Below are 19,795 nucleotides of genomic sequence, written 5' to 3'. Positions count from 1 at the left end.
CAATGTGTTCTCTTTGTACTGAGAAGGTCAAATAACTCCGTCTCCCAGGAGGCAACATGTCCCCTTTGTTTCAGCATCTTCGCACATAGGTGCGAATATCTACCAGGGTCAACTCCAATTGGTCAGTCTGGTCCCATGACCAAGGGGCAACCGGGTCTATAAAAGATCAAGGCTCCCCCAGAGTCACTCTCTTTCTCCAACCCCTCGGAGGGCCGAAGGCTGCTCCAGCAGCGCTCTTCTCCACCGACCACCACTGAGGACAGCAGGCCGCTGGCCTTTCCTCCTGCATCGGCGAGTGGAGGAACCGGATTCCTCCAGCTCAAATATTCTCTTTCCAACAACTGGAGGTCAAAGGTCGAGCTTCCAGCTCATCTTCTCAAGAAAACCTCCACGCATCTCAAGCTTCTTCTAAACTCCTTGCAGCGACTCGGTGTCCTGCAGGTAAGAACTACGGCTTCAATAAGCAACTGAACTGCACAGCTCAACAGAACCGCGGAAGCAGAGACCACACGAACCAGAGACTCCAAAAGCCTGAACTGCTAACCGAACTGCACAGCAACTTTCTCCCTGTCCTTGGACTGGTAACATAATCTGGGCTTAATAATTTTACTAGGCTAAGCAAGACTGTTTATTTGATTCTGTGTGGAGTTTATAAGTTTGATATATGTGGTGATATTGTGTTACAAGTTAAATCAAGGTTAATGTAAGTCGGGCTCAACACAGACCCTGCCATTTTCTGATTAGCATTCTCACAGACCCCGCATATCTCTTCACCTACTTAGCTACGTCCCCCGACCAGAAGGAGGGGGGGGGGCCTGCTAGCTTAGAGATCTTAAAAGATCACAGGAAGGTGTGACTCTCTTTGTTAGCCACCAGCGAGACCCTCACACACACACACACACACACACACACACACCCACACACACACACATCTTTATTAGTTAGTATATTGTTTAGTAATTGGTGTTTTATACTTATTATGTTTATAATAAATGCTTTCTTTTAACCTTGTCCTGTCATTAATGTTGCATAAGTGAAGTTTGCCAACCTCTACACTGTCAAGAACTCTATAAACCTTAACTGTTCATTATATAGTCTTTAATAGTAAATATTAAGATTTCTAATTGAACTAGATCTAAATGAGACTGATCTTAATCAATAAATTGGCTATCTTTTCCCTTCTATGAAGGGTGGTGCCCCGCGAGAACTTAGTCAAACTAAAGATATGATTTAATATTAATATTTTAAATATTAATGTTTTATTTTTCTATTTTTGATAACCAAATTTATTGAACGCCTAAAGGCACACTAGCTTATGGTATCACTCCTAACCATTATTGCACAACACAAAACATATGCATACACACACACACACACACACACACACGCACACACACACACACACACATACTCTGACGCACACACACTGTAAAAAGTGTTACATTCTTCAGTTTTACCCAATCAGTCTTTACTACGATGACTGTTATAGCAGTGTCCTGCTTAGAGCTCATATCTACATATACAAGGTTATTACATATTTGTAATATATTTGTTCTGTCTGCATATTAAAAGAGCATCACTTTTCATATTTCTAGAAACAGAGGGTGAAACTCTGTCAGACAGGAGTGCAATGACTTCTGAGGGGGATTAGGGTTTAGGAGGATAAAATATGTTTTTGGTTTTGTTGATGTTGTCCACCTTCCAACTATTAAACATGCTATTGTTCAAGCACTAGATTCAAATTACTGTTATTAAAGTTTGCATGCAGTGAGATGATCAAAGATAATGACACTGTTATGTCACAAGTGTCTTAAGCAATAGCACAGCTCTCACTTCCCCCTCAACCAGTGGACCATGTGCAGCCATGTCACCAATGTGACCATCTTAGTTTGATTTTAAAGATGTTTTTAGTGACATATTTTCACCCCCACTGTTGGCCACAATGCAGTTGGTTTGGTTTCCATCGTGTAGAATAATAAATTAATAAATAAAGACACTGATGAATAAATTACACAGCAAATTATTCATGGTTGTGAGAGCTTATTTCCACATTTTCCATACAATTTACAATTCATGAAGGCTACAGCTTCATGAAGACATGAAGACAAGAAGCTGTAGCCCCTAACACCAAAAAATAAAGATGACAGTATTTTGCATTACATGAATTTGCAAACGGGTTTTGTTGTTCTCTGTGAGGTTTACCTTGTTAAACTTTGCAGGTAAAAGTTCACCTTTGTCTCAACAGAAAAAGTTATGATGCATGTACTGTTTGAAAAAGGAGAAGTCGGACTGGCAGTGTGCCATAACATCGTTTTGTACAGTGTTACCAACAGACTACAGTGTTGCTCAATAACAATCTGCTAAATAATGCATCATAATTATTTCTTTTACTGGAATGAAGAAAATGGGACTGTACACTGAGAGAAATGTCTTTGAGGCTGTTCTCAGAATTACCCCAAATTCATTTTTAAAAGTTTTCATCATTAATCAAAACTCTGAACAACAGCAGTATGTTCTTCTTCCTGTCCTTCTCAAAGTAAAATAGACCCATTATTTTTAATGGGTTTGACCGTACTGATGGCAAGCATTTGTTATGAATCCAGGTTCCTGCATTAGTAACTGCTCTTCACTGTGCTTCAGGTATAAAACAGTATCTACAACTTTCCAATGTGAGTTGGTAATCAACAAAAATCTAAAACGTGACTGTAGTATTAGTCAGAATGTTTTAACATCAGCTGCTTTTGGATATTAACGATGCATCTGACGCCTTGCTATTGAGATGACAACAACTAGACTGACTGATGCTTCTGCAAAGGTGGAACGTGAGTTTACTATTACGTCTGTATGACACAGCCTGTAAGAGGTAACACTGTTCCCTTGACAAATCCAGAGCTAGAAGTGATGGTGTGAGCACTAAATATTTAAAGTTGCAATACACCAAGCGGGTCATTCTAAGATATCTGAAAAGCAATGAACCTCAAAATAATTAATAATGGTTCAACACTATCGCAGAAGTTGCCTCCTAGAGCTTCATTTATATTTGTTTATGGGTAATTGAGTAAATTAATGTATAATTGAAATATGCACTGCTTTAATTTTTCAAGTAATCATGAGAGAAGTGTCCTTTTTTTCACTTGAGCACTTGCCTCCCCAAATGTCTGTGTATGGCCCTGCCCATGACCTTGGGACTGACTTTTCACAGCCATGATAAAAACAAAACTCACACTGCAATATCAGAGTGTGTATGAGGTTGTATACCCGTGTGTGAAAAATGACCCCATGACCTCTGAACACGGTTGAGTACATGAATAATCTCAATGTCGTACTTGTGAGCCAGAAAATATCATCATACGTCAAAGCCAATGCATCATTAGGCAAGAAATTTATTTTGTAAATGGCCATAAAACACAACACTGGTTTTGTAGATTTAAATGAGCCCAAGTCAAGACTCATGAGAAATGTTGTGAGGTAAAACCCTCTTAAACTTTTCTTTCAGTCATGTTTATGACAATAGATTAGTTTTATTCATTATTCAACATATTTACTTGTCACAGTAGAAAGCTTCTTCAAGGCAAAACAATCTGACACAGGGCTGTCTGGTTCTTATAGTAGAAATATTACAGAAAAAATGTGGTTATAAGTTATAAATTATTCATTTGTCAAATTTCACTCAGCAACATGACAACCAGGGGTGCTGCCGGATATGCTCCAGTGTTGCACGTTTGTTAGGACGTGGAGTCAGACACACGTTCAGCAGATCCCGGCACTCTGAGGAGAGAGACGACAGAAGAGAGAGGAGTCAGTTTGGAATCTGCAGTGATCTACTGCGACAGAGGGAACACTATCACTGCACACTAATAATACCAAAACACAGCTAGTGTGATTTTACCTTTGGACAGCTTGTTGTTGATTTTCTTCTCACTGCAGATGAAGGCACAAGAAGCAAGATATACGAATAGGTTAAATATGGTGGTTGTCAACGTGAAACACTTTACTTACATTTAATCACGTTCATATTCTCAGTATGTTGAATATTTGAATGATGCAAAAACGATTAAATTGAATAATACTTAAAATTACCATCAGAGAATGAAAATGATTCAAAACGAATAAGGGATAGAATAAAAAAAAGAATTAAAACATATATCCAATCTGTAAATGGCTTTAAACGAGCACTGTCGTAAAACGGTTGTGCAACCTCGGTTACGGCAGCTAAAGCGCTTTACGGCCGCTGCCTCTGTGTGGAGCTGAGCTGCGGCTGCCCTTGTGAAGATGTCCACAACTTGTGAGTGTTTTAAAGGGAACTTCTGCCCACAGAGACAGTGAATGCTCTTATGTTCGAATCCCTTACTATTGATCCAGGTAGTGAGTTAAAGATGAGCTCAACAGCGGTTGTTAAGGGTCGTTAGCTAACGTAGGAAAACACTACACGCTGCATTTATCAACTCAATGTTTATTTATTTGTGTTTTAGCGATGATTAGCGGCTTAATTTAATCCCTGACATGTTCAGCTAGGATGAGACTCCACTTATTCATATAACCCCCATGTTCCCTCGCTATGTGTGAGTTGTATAACTGGACTGAACTGTTACATGTGTCCGCTGTTCTCTCCCCATCTGGTGTCACTGTTGTTGTTGTTAACCTTGAAGACATGATGGCAGCGGACTGTTGTTCTTCCCTTCTGAATATGATCATAAATATGTAGTGGTAAAGGTGATGTTACTGAGGCCAAGATGTGAAGAGAGAAGGTTTCTTCCACAGGATGACCAGGGTTCTAATTCCTGCCTGGAGCTTCCTGATAGACAGATTACACTCCAATCTGATTAAAAGTGATTTAAAAGTGTAAGTCTGAATGCATTCTGAGATTCGATCACTCAAACTACATCAGGAGGTCGTATGAGACGCATATGGCCGCATTCCTTTTGCTGTAGTAACGATCTATCCTCTTTAAAAGTGAGGGAGTTTTGTTGATTGTCATGTTTCTATTGGGAGCAGATTTCTTGGTTTTCTCATGAACGTCTCTTCCTTTTTCACAGATCCTGCCTATTGACTTCTGCATCACCTTAGTTACATTTAACAAGGACAGAATCGTGACATGGCGTCTCAGTTCCTCAAGTACGCGGTGCTTCTTCAGAAGTACCGCACCCCCCTGCTGGTGGTGAGCTGTGGGGGGGTGTTTGCAGCCAATATGCTGTACCATGTCTTCCCTGGCAAGTCCTACCGCCCGCTGTACCAGGCCTGGTACAAAGGAGAGCCGGTCACACTGTCGGAGAAGCTGGAGGGGGTTTTCCAGCAGGTAAAGTGTGTGTGTGTGTGTTTGCATGATTTATTGAGCCTTTTTGTTTCTCTCTTTTATCTCTCTCGTAAAATTATTTACAGGTGATGCAGATGAAAGATACAAAATATGTTACAGAGCTAAATAATAGCACAATATCTGTCTAAAAAATAAAGTTGAATCAATTGCACACAGATGTTACATAGTTAACTGACAAAAGATTTTAAATTAATATTTCATGGGGCATCAATGGGATTTTTGGGTTTGGGAGTAAAGCAGATTATTACAATTGCAGTGACATTTCAATGTACTTGTCATCCGTAGGTGTTAAAGGATTATGGTATCAGCTCAACCAAGAACTTTTCCTGCTTTGCCTCCTTCGGGTTCCATCCTGTCGGCGCCGGTGTTCCTTGGCTCCCTGCAGGGGCACAGATTGGAATCCCAGCAAACTTCAACAGCACCACCGATGACTTGAGTGGCATCACCAACCGCAGCATTTTCATCAACGGCCAAACGGTGGACTGGAGCAGTGATACCGGCTCTGCGCTAAAAGGAGCACTGGTGTTTTCCCCTGAGGCACAGAAGTTTGCCATGGCACGGGAGGTGGCCCGTCTGCAGTCCGGAGGACCGGTTCTGAATGCTGCTGTGGCCCCGGTCTGCCTGGGGGGGGTTTGGGTTTACAGTGTCCTTTTGAAGCAGGTGTTGGGGATCCACGCCGGGCCCCTGCTGTTTCGCGGCGCCGCGAACGTTCTGGCGCTCGGCTTTGGTGCCGTGTCTTACCTCCTCACCTCGGATGCTGTCAGCCAGTGGATTGACTACAGCTCAGACAGACGTGCTGCCAGGTTGTCACATGATTATGCCAAAGGAGGGGTAGAGTTCTATGATAAGATTCTGAGCAGAAACAAAACTTTGCGCACTCTGATGGGTCAGAAGGGAGAGGAGATGTATGCTTCCAGTGGAAACTTGTTTCCTGCTCACCTCCATCGGCTGAAACACACATCGTACACATCGAGGAGGGACGGGATCCTCTCTCTGCTCAACAAGGAGAAAGTTTGAAAGGAGACAGGAGGGGGGCTGTTGTGATTAGAATTAATAAATCAATGTCTCCGGGGCTCACAGGAACAACTGTATTGATTAATGTGAATTGTAAATGTCTCTGAATAGACTGTAGAGACTTACAGGGGTCTCAAAGCTCTTTTTTAGAAGTAACAAACAGGCCAAATAAATTATTATGCTTCTCGTTCTGTGTATTTTCTGTTATATTTTATGAATTGAGAATCCTGTTTGGAATGATAAGTGTAGAAAAACAGTTAATTGAGCGGTTCCTCCAGAATCATTCATCAAAACCTGAAACCCCTGAAATCTGCTCCTCCAGCAGTTGGTAGTTTCTCTACTAAGAAATAATCATGCAGCACTGGAAGCTTCCTGTTGCACACCATGGGCCCACATTTGGTCGTGGTGTTACAGCATCTGAATCATCCTCGTGTACAGTATCACTCAATGAAAGGCCAAAAAAATTCCATTATGGAACAAAACATGTTGAGTGTCTGGGGAATGGACGAGCACTTAAAAAAGCACTGTACAGTTGGGGTATGGCAGAAATGTGGAGCCTTATCAAAGCAGAGAATCCTCTCACAAAGAAGCAGCTGTTTGTAATGTTGAAAGAAACCTCGATATTCACAATATGAAGCTGGGTAATGTAGTGTTTTCCCAGTTCGCCTGTATACAAGCTCCAGCTTTTTTCGTTTGTCCTTATATAAATAGATAATCCAACATCACCATCCACTGTTCTTTCAGCTCAGGCCTGGAATAACCTTTACTGAGAGCAACACTGTGTACCCACACATCATTTGCATGACCCTAACTAATTTGTCGGGGATAATAATCTTAATATGCAGCTTATTGTGACGCAGAACTCCTCATATACTGCAGCCCCCGAGTTCCCTTAGGTCATCCGTCTGCATATTAAAAAGGTTCAGATATGGTTTTTTAATTACATTTCTAATCTTGTACCCGGTGGATTAAACTAAATATAGAGGCCTGTAATTATAGTGTTGCAGGCAGACATATATGGACACTTTTTACTTCATAATCCTCAGGGACACTGTTTAATAGAAATAATTGTGTTTGCCAGTTATTTTTTTCTCTCTCTGGCGAGAACGAGAAAATGCAATTTCTGATTAAATCTGGATCTTAAAAGCATGCAAACAGCAGAACCTGTGGAGTAACTCGACTGTTTACATGTGTGCCTTTGAGCAAGATACTGGATTTGTTCTATATCCATGCTTATGTAGCAGATGAGAACTTTCTGTAACCTTCATTGAGAAAGTTGTTTTTTTCCCCTCGAACTAATTATTCTCATTGTTTCAAATCAATCTACTTATCATCATAACATGGGAGAAAGTTGGAAAATGAAAAGTTGGGAGAAAAAAGGAACGTTCCTGTGAAGAATAAGAGAATGAAATCAAAGTGTTGGCTGGATTTTGAGTTTTACTTCATCATTTCCACGACTACAAAGTGGCTTTTGAGATGTGCACATGAACAACACTGGGCTTATTGTCCCGCTCTCGCCGCTCCGCTTCATCTGCTTACTTCATTGTTTGCCCCACTCTGATTCAACTGCACAATGGACCATTGTTTGTCGTAATGCAGGCTGTTTCTGTCAGGAGCCACTAGAGGGCAGTACAGCCCACATTACCGCTGCCACAATTTGCTACCATGTTTATTTTACAGTGTCTATGAATTACAGATCCATTCAATGTGAATGGGTAGAGTTGGACTGGAAGTGAAAGGAAATCAATTATTAATTCAGAAATTCTGCCATTTATAGAGACACATATTTTCTTAATGAAATTCAAGTTAAAAATACAAATATTCTCTCTCTCTCTCTCTCTCTCTCTCTCTCTCTCTCTCTCGCTCTCTCTCTCTCTCTGTGTACTTGTTTTTGTTAATTCATTTTGCAAGACATAATTTCCGAGCTCCTGCTTGAGGTTAGGCATGGACTGGTCATCTCTAAGGTTAAGGGCTGAGGTATTGGTTTAGGGTTAGGCATTTAGTTGTGAAGTTTGAGGTTCGTGTTATAATTATAATAACAGCAATTAAATAGCACTTTTCAAAACACAGTGACAAGATGTTCTACAGGTGAAGGGTTAGGGAGTGAGTTAGTGTCCTCACTGAGATGGAAGTCCAAAGCTGTGTGTGTGTGTGTGTGTCTGTTTGTGTGTCATGAGTAGTAGGCAGCTGCAAATATCCTACAGCTCGTGTGGCCAAATGAATTCAGCCTTTATTTTATTAGTGTATTACCATTGAGTAATGGTTTGGCCCCATTCAGAAAACTGGAGCGTATACTTACATGTGAATTATTTGGAAAACACATATCACAACACAAGCACACATGCACTTGTGCAGTATATTACAATGTGTATGTCTTTATATACAGTCTGTGGTTTGTGTGCATTAAAGTGAACACAAGTTTAAACATAGATTTAAACGCAGTGGGTTTAGTTCTTTTAGGGATCGCCTGTGTGTGTGTGTGTGTGTGTCTTTGTGTGTGTGAATATTAAGATTAATGGATCGCATCCCGCAGCGGGCTTCTCTCCCTCTCTCGCTCTCTCGTGGGGGTGCGTTCCAAAAGCAAGCAGCTCGCCTCCCGCTCCCCGCTGGCCCCGCCCCTGTGCGCCGGGTCCGACGCCATGACTCCGCCCGCCGCTCGCAGCCCCCGTGCAGGAGCAGGAGCAGCTGCAGAGGAGCAGGGACCGAGGACAACCACGGACACACTCCCGCTCGCGTCTCCGGCTGATCTGACGTCCCCCCTGCCCCCCCCCAGCTAAATTTTTTTGATATTTATAACCCCCTCCCCCCTTCACCCCCCCACCCTGGTGATTGCACATTTTTTCCTCCTCTGTTTTGATCACGCATGCGTGGGGATTATACATTTCGCACCGCGTCGACCTGACATGACTGCCGCCGCCGCTCGCCGGGTCTAGCCAATGGTTCCTGCGGGGGCTCCTCGCCTGTGGATCACCCGTCGTCGCCGAGCCAGTCGCATGGTCGAGCCCGGAGGAGGGCCCCCTCTGCTGGGTGTGGATGTGAGCGAGGCACCGCCGGACCTCGAGTGCTGAACACCGGAGGATGATGCTCGCGCTTCGTCGGCAGTGGGCGAACTGATCGTTGGATGTTCGGGCCACAGCAGCCCCCCCACCGACACACACACACACACCACCACCACACTCCATTTCCTCACACGGAGAAAAACATTGAATTGCTTTAAAAGCTGGACGCCCCTGGAGCAGTTGATGACGGTAAGAGAGAGGGAGGGAACCGGGGAGAGGAGGGAGAGAGCCCGCAGGCCAGCAGCTCCACACCGCCGACTGACGTTAGCTCGCTAGCTAGCTTAGCGCTGTCACTTTTAACCCAAGTTGCTACAACGTCGGCTAACATTGCGAAACAGCAGCGACACAACGCTACTCCGAAAGGGGGGGGGGGGGGGGGGGTGTGTTGCAATTGCACTCGTGCCTATTTAAGAGCGACCCCCCCCCCCCCCCACACACACACACACAAACCCCCCCAAGCAACAACACACACACATTAACACACATTTCCCCTGAATTAGCCTGTGCTTGTGGTTAGCTTGTGGTTAGCTAGTTTAGCCCATTCAATATCTCGCTGCTGACTTTAACATCCAGTGTGTTATTTTTTTTTTAAAACCACGTTTATTGAATCAGCTCAACTTCCCCACGTAATTCAGTTAACCAGCCCCCCCCCCCCCCCCTTGTTAATGGCTCATTCATTGTACAGTGCACACAAGGAGCCCTTTAATGACAGGGGGGGGGGGGGGGTCCCAGTTGGCGTTTGAATGGAACCAGTGCTTCTGCTGCTGTGGCTTTAAATGTGACATCGCTGTTATCACACACACGCAACAGCCATTGTTGGATTTGTGATCATTTTTTTGGGGGGTTGTGTTGTGGTGACTGACAGCTGATGCGGGGTCAGAGATTCTGCCTCATGTTGCTAATCAAGGTTTAAACCCGAAAACACACAGGGTCCGTCAGAGGGAACGTGTCCGGTCATGGAAGCAGATGCGTTCACGTACGTGTCAGATTCCAGAAAGAAGCCGAGGGCCTCGCGGTGCATAAGCTGCTTATTCCGCCTGTGCACGGAGGATACTTCATTGTTGTGTGAACTCCGGTGTGCAGGGTGAGCAGCTCCACGGATCAGGTTCATGGATGTGAGGGTTTATTCTATCTGCTGTGATGAGGCGTCCTCTTCTTCTCTTCTCTCTCTCTCTCTCTTGAGATGACGTAACCCTCCACCATCCGTGCCACATCTTTTTGGGTCGCAGTCGGTTTCCTCCGCTGCCTGCTGCTTGCCAGTCTGCATATGGTCCAGGCTCGGTCCTCCCATCGCTCCCATTGCTGGTCCTGCTTTAAAACTGCAGAACCACTTTAGAGACATATCCACTGATTTGCTCCTGAGCTGGATCTCAGATACAGGGGAGGAGGGGGGGCAGCCAGTGGATGAAATCCTGTAGCTATCTTCAGTTTCCCCCAAAAGCTGTGTGACCCCCAAGGATCTGTGCCCCCCATACCCGTCCCCTCACGCCCGGAACCCACCGGACATACTGTGGATATCCTGTGTAATTTCACTGACTCTTCAGTTGTAAGGTGAGACAGTGCGAATTGTTTTGACAAGCGCCGTCCACGTCTGAAGGAATCCATATGAACACTCAGTTTAACAGACACCCCACCCCCCCCTCCATCCCAAAATGACTTTGACCTTATGTTAGTGGCTCTTCTTGACCTGGATACATCTAGGATGGGGGGTGGGGTGATGGGAGCGGAGGCTGAACTACTTATCTTGGGAATTAGGCCTGCCATGTAGCACATTTTTAATATGGGACACCACTAAAGCTGCTGCATTAAGGATTATTCTGCATGAGATTACACTACTGGAAAAGTGTGACTGGCTCTTTAGCTTCAGTCCTCAGACATGTGAAGGGCTTGATACTCTGTGAAGGTCACTGATGCAGCTTTTTGTTATCAAATGCTGGTTTCGTCAAAATGCTGTATATTATATTTACTGGTGCAATTATTTACAGTGAGAAACACCCTGAGGAGTTAAGTGAACTCCACACTATTGTCTTCCCTTAATTATATGTTTTCAGCTACATCTTTTTATCTGATCCACCTGTTTTCTCGTTCCACACACTAAGTGATAATTATACCTTTGAAGGATGAAATGCATCATTCCTGCCTGGGCAGAACTGCTTCTTGCTTCTGTTGAAACCAACAGAAACACGGTGAAAGTCTGCAACCAGAGCTTGGACATAACACTGAGAGCAGAGTCCGGTTCTCTGAAGCAACCATCTTTAATGAGTAGTTTACAATAATCTGATTATTGGTCTTATTCTGAATAAGACATTATTTCAATAATCACATTTAAATGAGTTGCTAATAGAACATTCCATTCATATTCTTGTTTAAATGTTACAGAGCCTAGTTTGATTATGACTCACATGAACATTATTTCCACTACGTTATACGCCCGTCGTTCCCGCCAGAATTTAAACAGTCTAATTCAACTCAGGTTGTTCCCAGTATGATGTTATTGACATGATAATAATCAGAAAATGCTGCTTACATAAGAGTGGCTTATTCACACTACTGTCTTAATCGCTTTAATATCAGAATATCGGTTAGAACGACAACGTTGCTAGTGACAAACAGTGGAACTCATCTCTGTTAGCTGAAACACAAAGTGAGATCAAAGGCTGTGCTCTCGGTACCTAAAGATGAAAGTGAGGCTGACCTTTTTTCTCCTGAGGCATATTATATATCCTTACATGATGTGCTGAGGAAAATCCTGGATTGAAGTAAATTTCTTTGCTTGTTGTGCTGTCCAGTCCTGAAGAAGTGGACTCAGCTGGTGAAGATGAAATTGCCTGTGGCAATGGCCCCTCTTTGCTTGAGCTGTGCACCTGAACCAGCCCTCCCCATGGTTTACGACAGACGTGTGTGTGTTTGAGACGGAGGTAGAGAGGGCAGGGAGTAAGAAGCGATGGGAAGGGTGGGAGGGATGGGGGAAGAAAATGGAGGGGGTCACAGGTAATTGGAATTAACTTCCCCAGCTGGCAGAAGGCTGGGGTAGCCCATGGGAGCAAGCGAGTAGTCAGGGAGTATCATTAGATCCCGAGGCAAATTGGGAGTCAATTTCAACTGTGGATATGAAGCAGGGGCAAACTGTTTGTGACCCCTATCTCATTTTCAACCATTCAACCTCAGGATAGTATTTTGTTTTTTAATAACAATGATACAAAAAAACTATTCTGTCTCAGGGCATAACCTGCAGGCCTGTAATACATGCAGCATGAGCACTGCTAGACTCTGCGATGACAACCAGGCCAAACATACTGTAGTTGGATTAGATTTTGCCGGTCAGTTTTTCATCCCTAACTTGATGATATTCTGTTGTATCAAAGATGAAGGATGTGTATATATATTGAATAATGCTGTTTTACTGCCATCCACCAAACCCTCAGGGCTTTGGTGGATGGCTGCTAGAATCTGACTGCTCCATTACATCCTCCAAGGATTTTTTTTTTTTACCCCTGTATGTTTTCTGGTTGGTTGGTTTGTTTGTTTGTTAAATTTTGGTGCAGATTCAGGAGATTTTTTTTACTTTCCTTAACATTGCGAGATATGTTTTTTCCTCAACATTTACACAATTCCCCCACATAATAATTAATGGATATTAATCATGCACATTTAAGGAACTGATTTCAATGTTGTTAAGTGAGTTCAAGGGGACTGATGGGCCTTAGTGGGGTTATGTGTTCTATTACCATTCTAATTGAGGATAGAAGCGAGGAGACGCAGCCAATTCATGTCCACTTTGGCGTCCTGAGACCTCTCGCTAGCGATGAATCATTGTAACTCCAAGGGTTTGACGAGTGCCAGTCGAGAAGATGCAAAGAGATGACAGCCATCTGCTTAAACATCATAAACTGGGCCACATAGCAACGTGGTCAAAGGTCAACCATTGTTCTCGTCAGTTTGAGAGGCTGAGAGATGTGTATACACTGTGGGATGGGCTCAGAGTACAGAATGTTAGGGAATGAGTAGAACACTGTTTGCCTAAAGATCATGTGTTTTAGGTCTTGTGCAGAATCAGTGGATATGGGCAATAGAATAATATATAAATGTGTGTTATCTTCATTCACAGAGGTTTTAGCTGCTGGCTGATCTTCTGTCCTTCCAACATGAGTTCCTTTCTTGTCTGTTCCTCACTCACCTATTTCTTTTCTTTTTTTCTGAAACCCTATTTCTGGTTGGTCTCAACGTTATAAAGGCACTCGCTGCCACTTAGCATGGTGCTCAGTAGGGCTGACCGCTCAGTGTTGGGTGCTGCGGGCAAGATCAGAATTTGAAGATGGTAGCATTTGCAAATCTAATATTAGTTGGCTTATCGTTGCCAGAAGTGTTGTAGAAAAAGAAATCCAAGTAGTATTAGTGAGCTATCCCTCCTGCCAATTACAGTGTCTGACTGTCGATCTTATTCTGCAGTGGTTCATTTTATCTCCAGTTGAGTGTTAATAACATCCTCCTGTTTAACCAAGAGAACCAGCTGTCGGCCCATTTCATTCTAACCCAATGGAAAGATCACAGTACTGTATGCAGTCAAGAAGAATGTAAGCTTACTCATTAATGGGATCGGTTAGTTCGGACTTACAGCGGGAAGACAGCGACCGTTTATTTCTTGAATGTAATGCATCCTGCCAATTGCCGCATTCAGAAATATTCCTAATGTGGATCAGGCCAACGCAATTATGATTTAGCATAACATTGCACAGGGTAACATAGCACTCACAGATCACCATGATTGTCCTGAGCCACAATTCTTTCTGGCAGCACTTAAGTAAACATCCATTAACATGAATATCCTGCAAGGTAGCTCCCAGGAAGGCAGCTAGTCAGTGTGGTGTTGCTGGGGTGGATATGACACATGGGTCCTCAGCAAAAATCATCTAGCAAGTCCCAAACACAGCTGTGTATACCCTGCACGAGACACCGCAGCTACCGAATGCCAGGACTAAGGTGCCTCCACAGATCCAGGCGTCCAAAATAGAAAGCAAGTAATGCCATATTAATAGGGACACATTCAGACTGGCTACAAAAGAAAGCTATATCAAATATGGATGCATCTGTCAGGCTAGTAGCACAGACGTCTCAGTGTAATTTAGAAAGTAAGGGAGAAGACTTGCATGTTGTTATTTGCTGCCTGTGAACACTGGGACCAAAATAACAGTGGCCTTGTGAATAGCGTGTAAATGATTGGTGGTAGATTCACTTCTGTCCTATTTTACTTTGGAATGAAGTGTTTATTCATAGTCGCACAGTCATAGTATTGTTCCGTCTTGTTCCAAGATTTTATTTTGGATGTGATATTGTCAGATCAGGGTCACATTCTCTCTTTCTCTCCCTCTCTCATTCAAAAAATACACAACATTATTAGAGAGAATTGTGACTCTACATGCATGCACACCATCAGAGTTGTATCTGAATATTCTTGACTTTAATAATCATACCACTGTCATACCACTCTGTCGTCTGATCCAACATGTGCAGAAAGAAAACTCTTTATTACCTCTGCCAGGGAGCTTGTGTTTTTGTTTGTCTGTTACTTAGAAGGATTTAACAAAACCTCTCTTCTGATGTCCATGCAAGTTTGTAGAGGGCTGCGGCACAATGCAAGCAAGGACCTGCTCAATTTCAGTGTCAGATACAGGATTTCTCTATCACTTTTTTCATTCATTCATGGATCTTGAAAAAAATCAAGCATTTTTAGGGGAATGATATTTGTGTGTGCAATTTGGCGGAGATCCAGATCATAGTGAATTTATATTTGGTTTCATAAGGGAAGAGTTGGGCCTTGGTGGAGGGACGGCTCCACTGAGTGCCCTTCTAGTTAAGCTGTTTTTGTCATTGATGATTTAACAAATGACTTGTGCCTTGTTAGTGCCTTCTCAATTGTTGCCTGTATGGTACAGTTTGTACAGTATATCACATTCTAATTTAGTCTTTGAGATCCACGTAGTTGTTAGTGGTTGAGACAGGTATCTGTCCTGACCCACCAGACCATCTCACATTGTGAAGAAACAGTCCTTGTCCTGTCACACTAGGATCTGTAAAATGGAGTTAGCCCTCAGAGGAGCATCCAGTGAAGACAAAATATTTTAGGTGTTGGGAAATCCAGGGGGATGTCATGCAACATGAAATAAATTATGAAATTCTTTATGTTTTAGGAGATAATAGAGAAATGTGCTATTTTTGCTACTTCATTCCTGGCAAATAATCACAGGAAAGTATAAAATAAACCTCATCTGAACCTCATTTAAAAGATGACCCCACACAACACTTCTTTACTCCACTAGGCAATGGCAATGCAAGGAGTGGCTCTAGATATCTGTTGTAATTAATCAAGCAGTGTCGTCCTCATAATGAGTGTTTTCTAACCCAAATTCAGGAAAATGCAGGGCAAGATTATACCAACATGCCAGGAGATAAAGCTAGATTATGGTTTATGAGCTGTGAGTTAGACCGAGCAAGCCATGCAGGGGTTGGATTAATAGAGTAGAACATAAAGCGATTAGGGATTGAAATGATCATTCATCATTCATCACCAACAGGTATGAGACCACAACAAATTAGACATGTATGCAAGTTTTTCCTCATTTAATAGTTTGACCATTTTCATTGTCTCTGTCAAACAAACCAATAGTCATGAAAAGAAGAACCTGCATGCATTACTTGTTTCTTGTATATTTTGAATACATGCCACTTGTTGAAATGTCTTTACTGTGTCATCTTGTGTCAATTGTAACCGCTCAGCTCCACTCGTTCCTTTCCCTCAACATATCCACTCCCTCATGTCTGACTTTCTCCTCAGCATATCCACCCGGATCTCTGTAGCCTGCAGGGGTTGGTCTCAAGAGCCAGTTTTAACCAGTTTATTGCTGTAATGATAAGAACTGAAATACTGACAAGCTCCTGGTCAGTTGATGCTGCTATTGCTCATCATCATCATCATTTTGTGGTTTGACCATGGGTATTTTTGGTTTGCTCTCTGTTATTTCCATGGTTTAAATGGACAAATAAGTAAAACTTTAACATTTGTTTCATCTGTCTGCTAATACATGTTAGCAAGCAGCTCAGACAGTGATATGAAGTTGTGTGTTTGAATCTGGGCACAATTCAAACCCACATATACATCTCAAATGTAGTTGGAACTTGGCCGCTGCATGTTTTGATGGGAATTAGTGCAACAATCTTGGTCTTCAGACTGCGACTTGAAACAGTGGGATAAAGATGATGAAGTCAGTCCTTTCTCACCACCACATCCACGTCATCATATTATTTAAAAGTGTTTCATGTGAAAGAGGACTCCTCTCCTCTCCTGTGCAGCCCCACCCCCACCTTTACACTCCTCAGGTATGTGAGTACAGCTGGCTCTTGACTCTTTACTCTAGAGTTATGCTTGAGTGCGTGTTCTGGCTTGTCCTTCCCTTCACCATCAACCTTCCCATTTTCTCCCAAAGTGTGTACACTCTGCAGCACTCGCACTCCTCTGCACTTTTAGACATACCCACACTGCTTCCTAAAGGTGCCTTGTGCCCATTTTAATCTGTTGCTTGTGCAACCTGAGCTTAGCGTGCACGCACATGCGCGTGTGTGTGTGTTGGCTTCAGATCCTCAGGTCTGCCTTTCAAACAGCTGCTTAAAGAGCCATGAATATCTCAGAGGGTCAAAGGACACAGTTGCTTACGAGCAGTGGGTCAGAGCCAAAAATGGACGAGGTTCCTTTTTCTGCTGTGTCCCCATTAGAATTAGCAAGGTTTCACATATTTATTTTATACTGCCTAGCAGTGACTATATTAATATTTGGAGTTGGTGCCATAACAGGCGAAAAGACATGTTTCCAGCTTTAGGTAATCAACTGTTTTATAAACACTGACAGTAAGAGTTACAGTTTCTGCAGAAAATTGTGCATCAATTTCCATGATTCTAATCCTGAAATTCCCTGCCCCCCTTTTCAAACATGCAGTGTTTTGTCAATTGACGTGGTTATTTCCTGGAGATCAACAGTTTACACGGTAGAACCTAGTTTAATCTGCTGCTTGTTTTGCTGTGAGATCTGGAGGAAGCGCAAAGGGACTGCATATCCAACTCCAGCACGAACAGACAGAGCAGTCTAAAAACATAGGGCATCAGGGCTTCCTCCACTGGCTTGTTCTCTTTTTTTCTCTCCGTTTCATATCCTTACTGCTCGTGAATTCAAAATTTAGCCTCTGCACGATTCCCTCTCTTTTTTTGTCAACAGATGGCTGCTGGATTTAGACGTGTGAGCATGTCATCAGCGTACATGTGAGATGAGTAGCGAAGAGAGCAGGAGGGGACAGGGTCAACGACATGCGTAGTGATATCTGGTTACAAAGGCTGACAGGCTTGCTTTTTAGGAGGGTGTGTCCACCCACGTGATCTTTGATCTGAACAGTAACCACACAAACTCTTTTGACATCTGAATCTTACATCATGACTATCGCTGACCTAAAGCAGACTTTTGTTTTTGTTTCGATCTGCACCAAATTGCACACACTTGCCTAAACAAGCCAAATTTGTGGATTCATAAATTCTTATCTTAGAAATAAAAGAAAATGTTGAAGAACACAGCAGCTCACTTTGTAAAAGAAAGTGAAACTACATTCCTGGATCCAGCATTTGATCTGGATCCGGTCCAAAACCTGCATTGATCCATACCACACCTTTCCACCGAGTTTCATGGTATAATCTGTCCATTAGTTTTTGTGTAATCCTTCTTACCATCAGACAGACAGACAGATAAAAGCAGACAGTCATTTCCGACAATTTCTCAAACTGTTTTGTGATATTAATAAATAGATTTTCCAGTATCGATATTGGCAAATTTATGTTTATATAGAACATTACAGAAAAACCTTATCTTACAAATTAACAGTCATTTTACTGGTTTTTTTTCAGCAGACGTACAGGAAATAACAAAAGGACTTGAAATTGAAACTGAAGAGTCTCAATTAGTTAAATGACAGCTAACAGCTGTAATATGATTAAAGTAAAGTAGTTTGTTAACTAGTGAGCATGTGAGGTTGTTAAAATGTACCTTTCCATTGTGCGATCAATTTATCGCACTTTCAGTCTATTGATCTGTTGTGTGTGTGTCTGGTGACAATGTATGTACCGTATCAGCTTGTTTTTCTGTGGGTATTTGTGTAGATGTTTCTATGTGTCTGATAGCCTTTGGTTGGCAGCCATTCTCAGTAGGAAAAACAAATTGCAGTGTATGTGATTTTGCACTGTCAGGTCCCGTGTGTGTGTGTGTGTGTGTGTGTGTGTGTGTGTGTGTGTGTGTATGTGGGGGTTTGTTTAAAGAGAATATTTGTGTGTGCAGAAAGAAAGTGACCAAAATGGACAGTCATACCCGCAGACAATCTATGTGTTTGTGTGTCAGATGAGAAGGAGAGCACCGAGAGAACATGAGAACAAGATTGAGTGTGTGTGTGTGTGTGTGTGTGTGTGTGTGTGTTGGAGGAATAGGCAGCCTCGCTCCTTCTTTCTGGGGCAGTCTATCAGGCAGGGAGGCAGCAGGGAGGGATAATAACAGAAGCTGTTACATTCTTGTGGTTTCTCTGATTTCAGCATGAGGCTGGGGGGAGGCTGGCTCCGGCTGACTCATGGCTGCTCTGCATGCTTTGTCTCTGTCAGCCTCTGAGCCGGCATGGACGCTGCTAGTACAAGGACAATACATGACATTTCTCAGACCCTTTAATCCAAGACACATTAATTACAAGATCATGAATCCCTGCAGGTTTTGTACCTCTTGCTCAAGCATCAACCTGGCAACTGATGAACACTGGCCGCGCTGCCACCGTGAGCTGCAGCAATGATTTAAGTTCGGAGTTTGTCATGTGAGGGTTGTTCCTCAGCTTCAGATACTATACTTGCAAACTTATCCTGCTGTGTGTTGGCTTGTGTTTCAACACAGTTGCAGTTTATGGATTTCTAGAGGAGTTGATAAATTGCTAAAGCTACATGAATGCAACAAAGCACTCACACTTATCATCTCTCATCATTGATCAACTCCAACAACAGCAAGCCCTGTTGAAAGACCTGGCTGTGTATATTGGTTGGAAGCAAATGGGATACTTTTGTGTTTATGTTAGGGCTGGGCAATAAAACAATATCAATAATCGTCACGATCAAGTTTTCATCAATAGCAATACAACAAAATATAATAATATATATATCAATACATGGCTTATACATTGTCCACAGTAAATGTATTAGATATTTTGCTGTTTTAAGAGTGTTTGTCATTCTCTGCTCAAAGAGTTTAAAACTACCACTTTCACCCAGGAGCTAAAATCAGTCCTTCCACATAAAGAAATACATAAAAGTTGTTTCTGATATTTTGCCCAGTCCTATGTTCAGT

At 42.7% G+C, this 19,795-nt stretch overlaps 2 protein-coding genes across 2 annotated transcripts in view; both read left to right on the top strand.

The window, feature by feature from the left end:
- Window positions 1–4,232: 4,232 nt before the first annotated feature.
- On the top strand, window positions 4,233–6,515 carry tmem177 (transmembrane protein 177). The gene is made up of 3 exons (XM_061088800.1): window positions 4,233–4,285; window positions 5,037–5,296; window positions 5,600–6,515. The coding sequence occupies exons 2-3, from the start codon at window positions 5,096–5,098 to the stop codon at window positions 6,329–6,331; spliced, it is 933 nt and encodes a 310-aa protein (XP_060944783.1). The 5' UTR covers window positions 4,233–4,285; window positions 5,037–5,095; the 3' UTR covers window positions 6,332–6,515.
- A 2,643-nt stretch (window positions 6,516–9,158) lies between these two features.
- The window catches only part of ptpn4a (protein tyrosine phosphatase non-receptor type 4a), a 54,093-nt gene continuing 43,456 nt past the window's right edge, over window positions 9,159–19,795 (top strand). The window contains exon 1 of the mRNA XM_061088239.1: window positions 9,159–9,576. The gene's annotated coding sequence lies outside the window, so the exon portion shown is untranslated. The remainder of the gene's footprint in view (window positions 9,577–19,795) is intronic.

Source organism: Limanda limanda, chromosome 16, assembly GCF_963576545.1.
Source record: "Limanda limanda chromosome 16, fLimLim1.1, whole genome shotgun sequence".
In the NCBI taxonomy this organism is placed as follows: Eukaryota; Metazoa; Chordata; class Actinopteri; order Pleuronectiformes; family Pleuronectidae; genus Limanda; species Limanda limanda.
Note: the sequence above shows the minus strand (reverse complement) of the source record. Positions and strands in the feature narration are given on the sequence as shown.

Coding starts and splice junctions, on each gene's coding strand:
- tmem177 (XM_061088800.1), top strand. CDS start 5,096: ATGGCGTCTCAGTTCCTCAAGTACGCGGTGCTTCTTCAGAAGTACCGC. Junction 5,297..5,599: donor TGGAGGGGGTTTTCCAGCAG/GTAAAGTGTGTG, acceptor TGTCATCCGTAG/GTGTTAAAGGATTATGGTAT.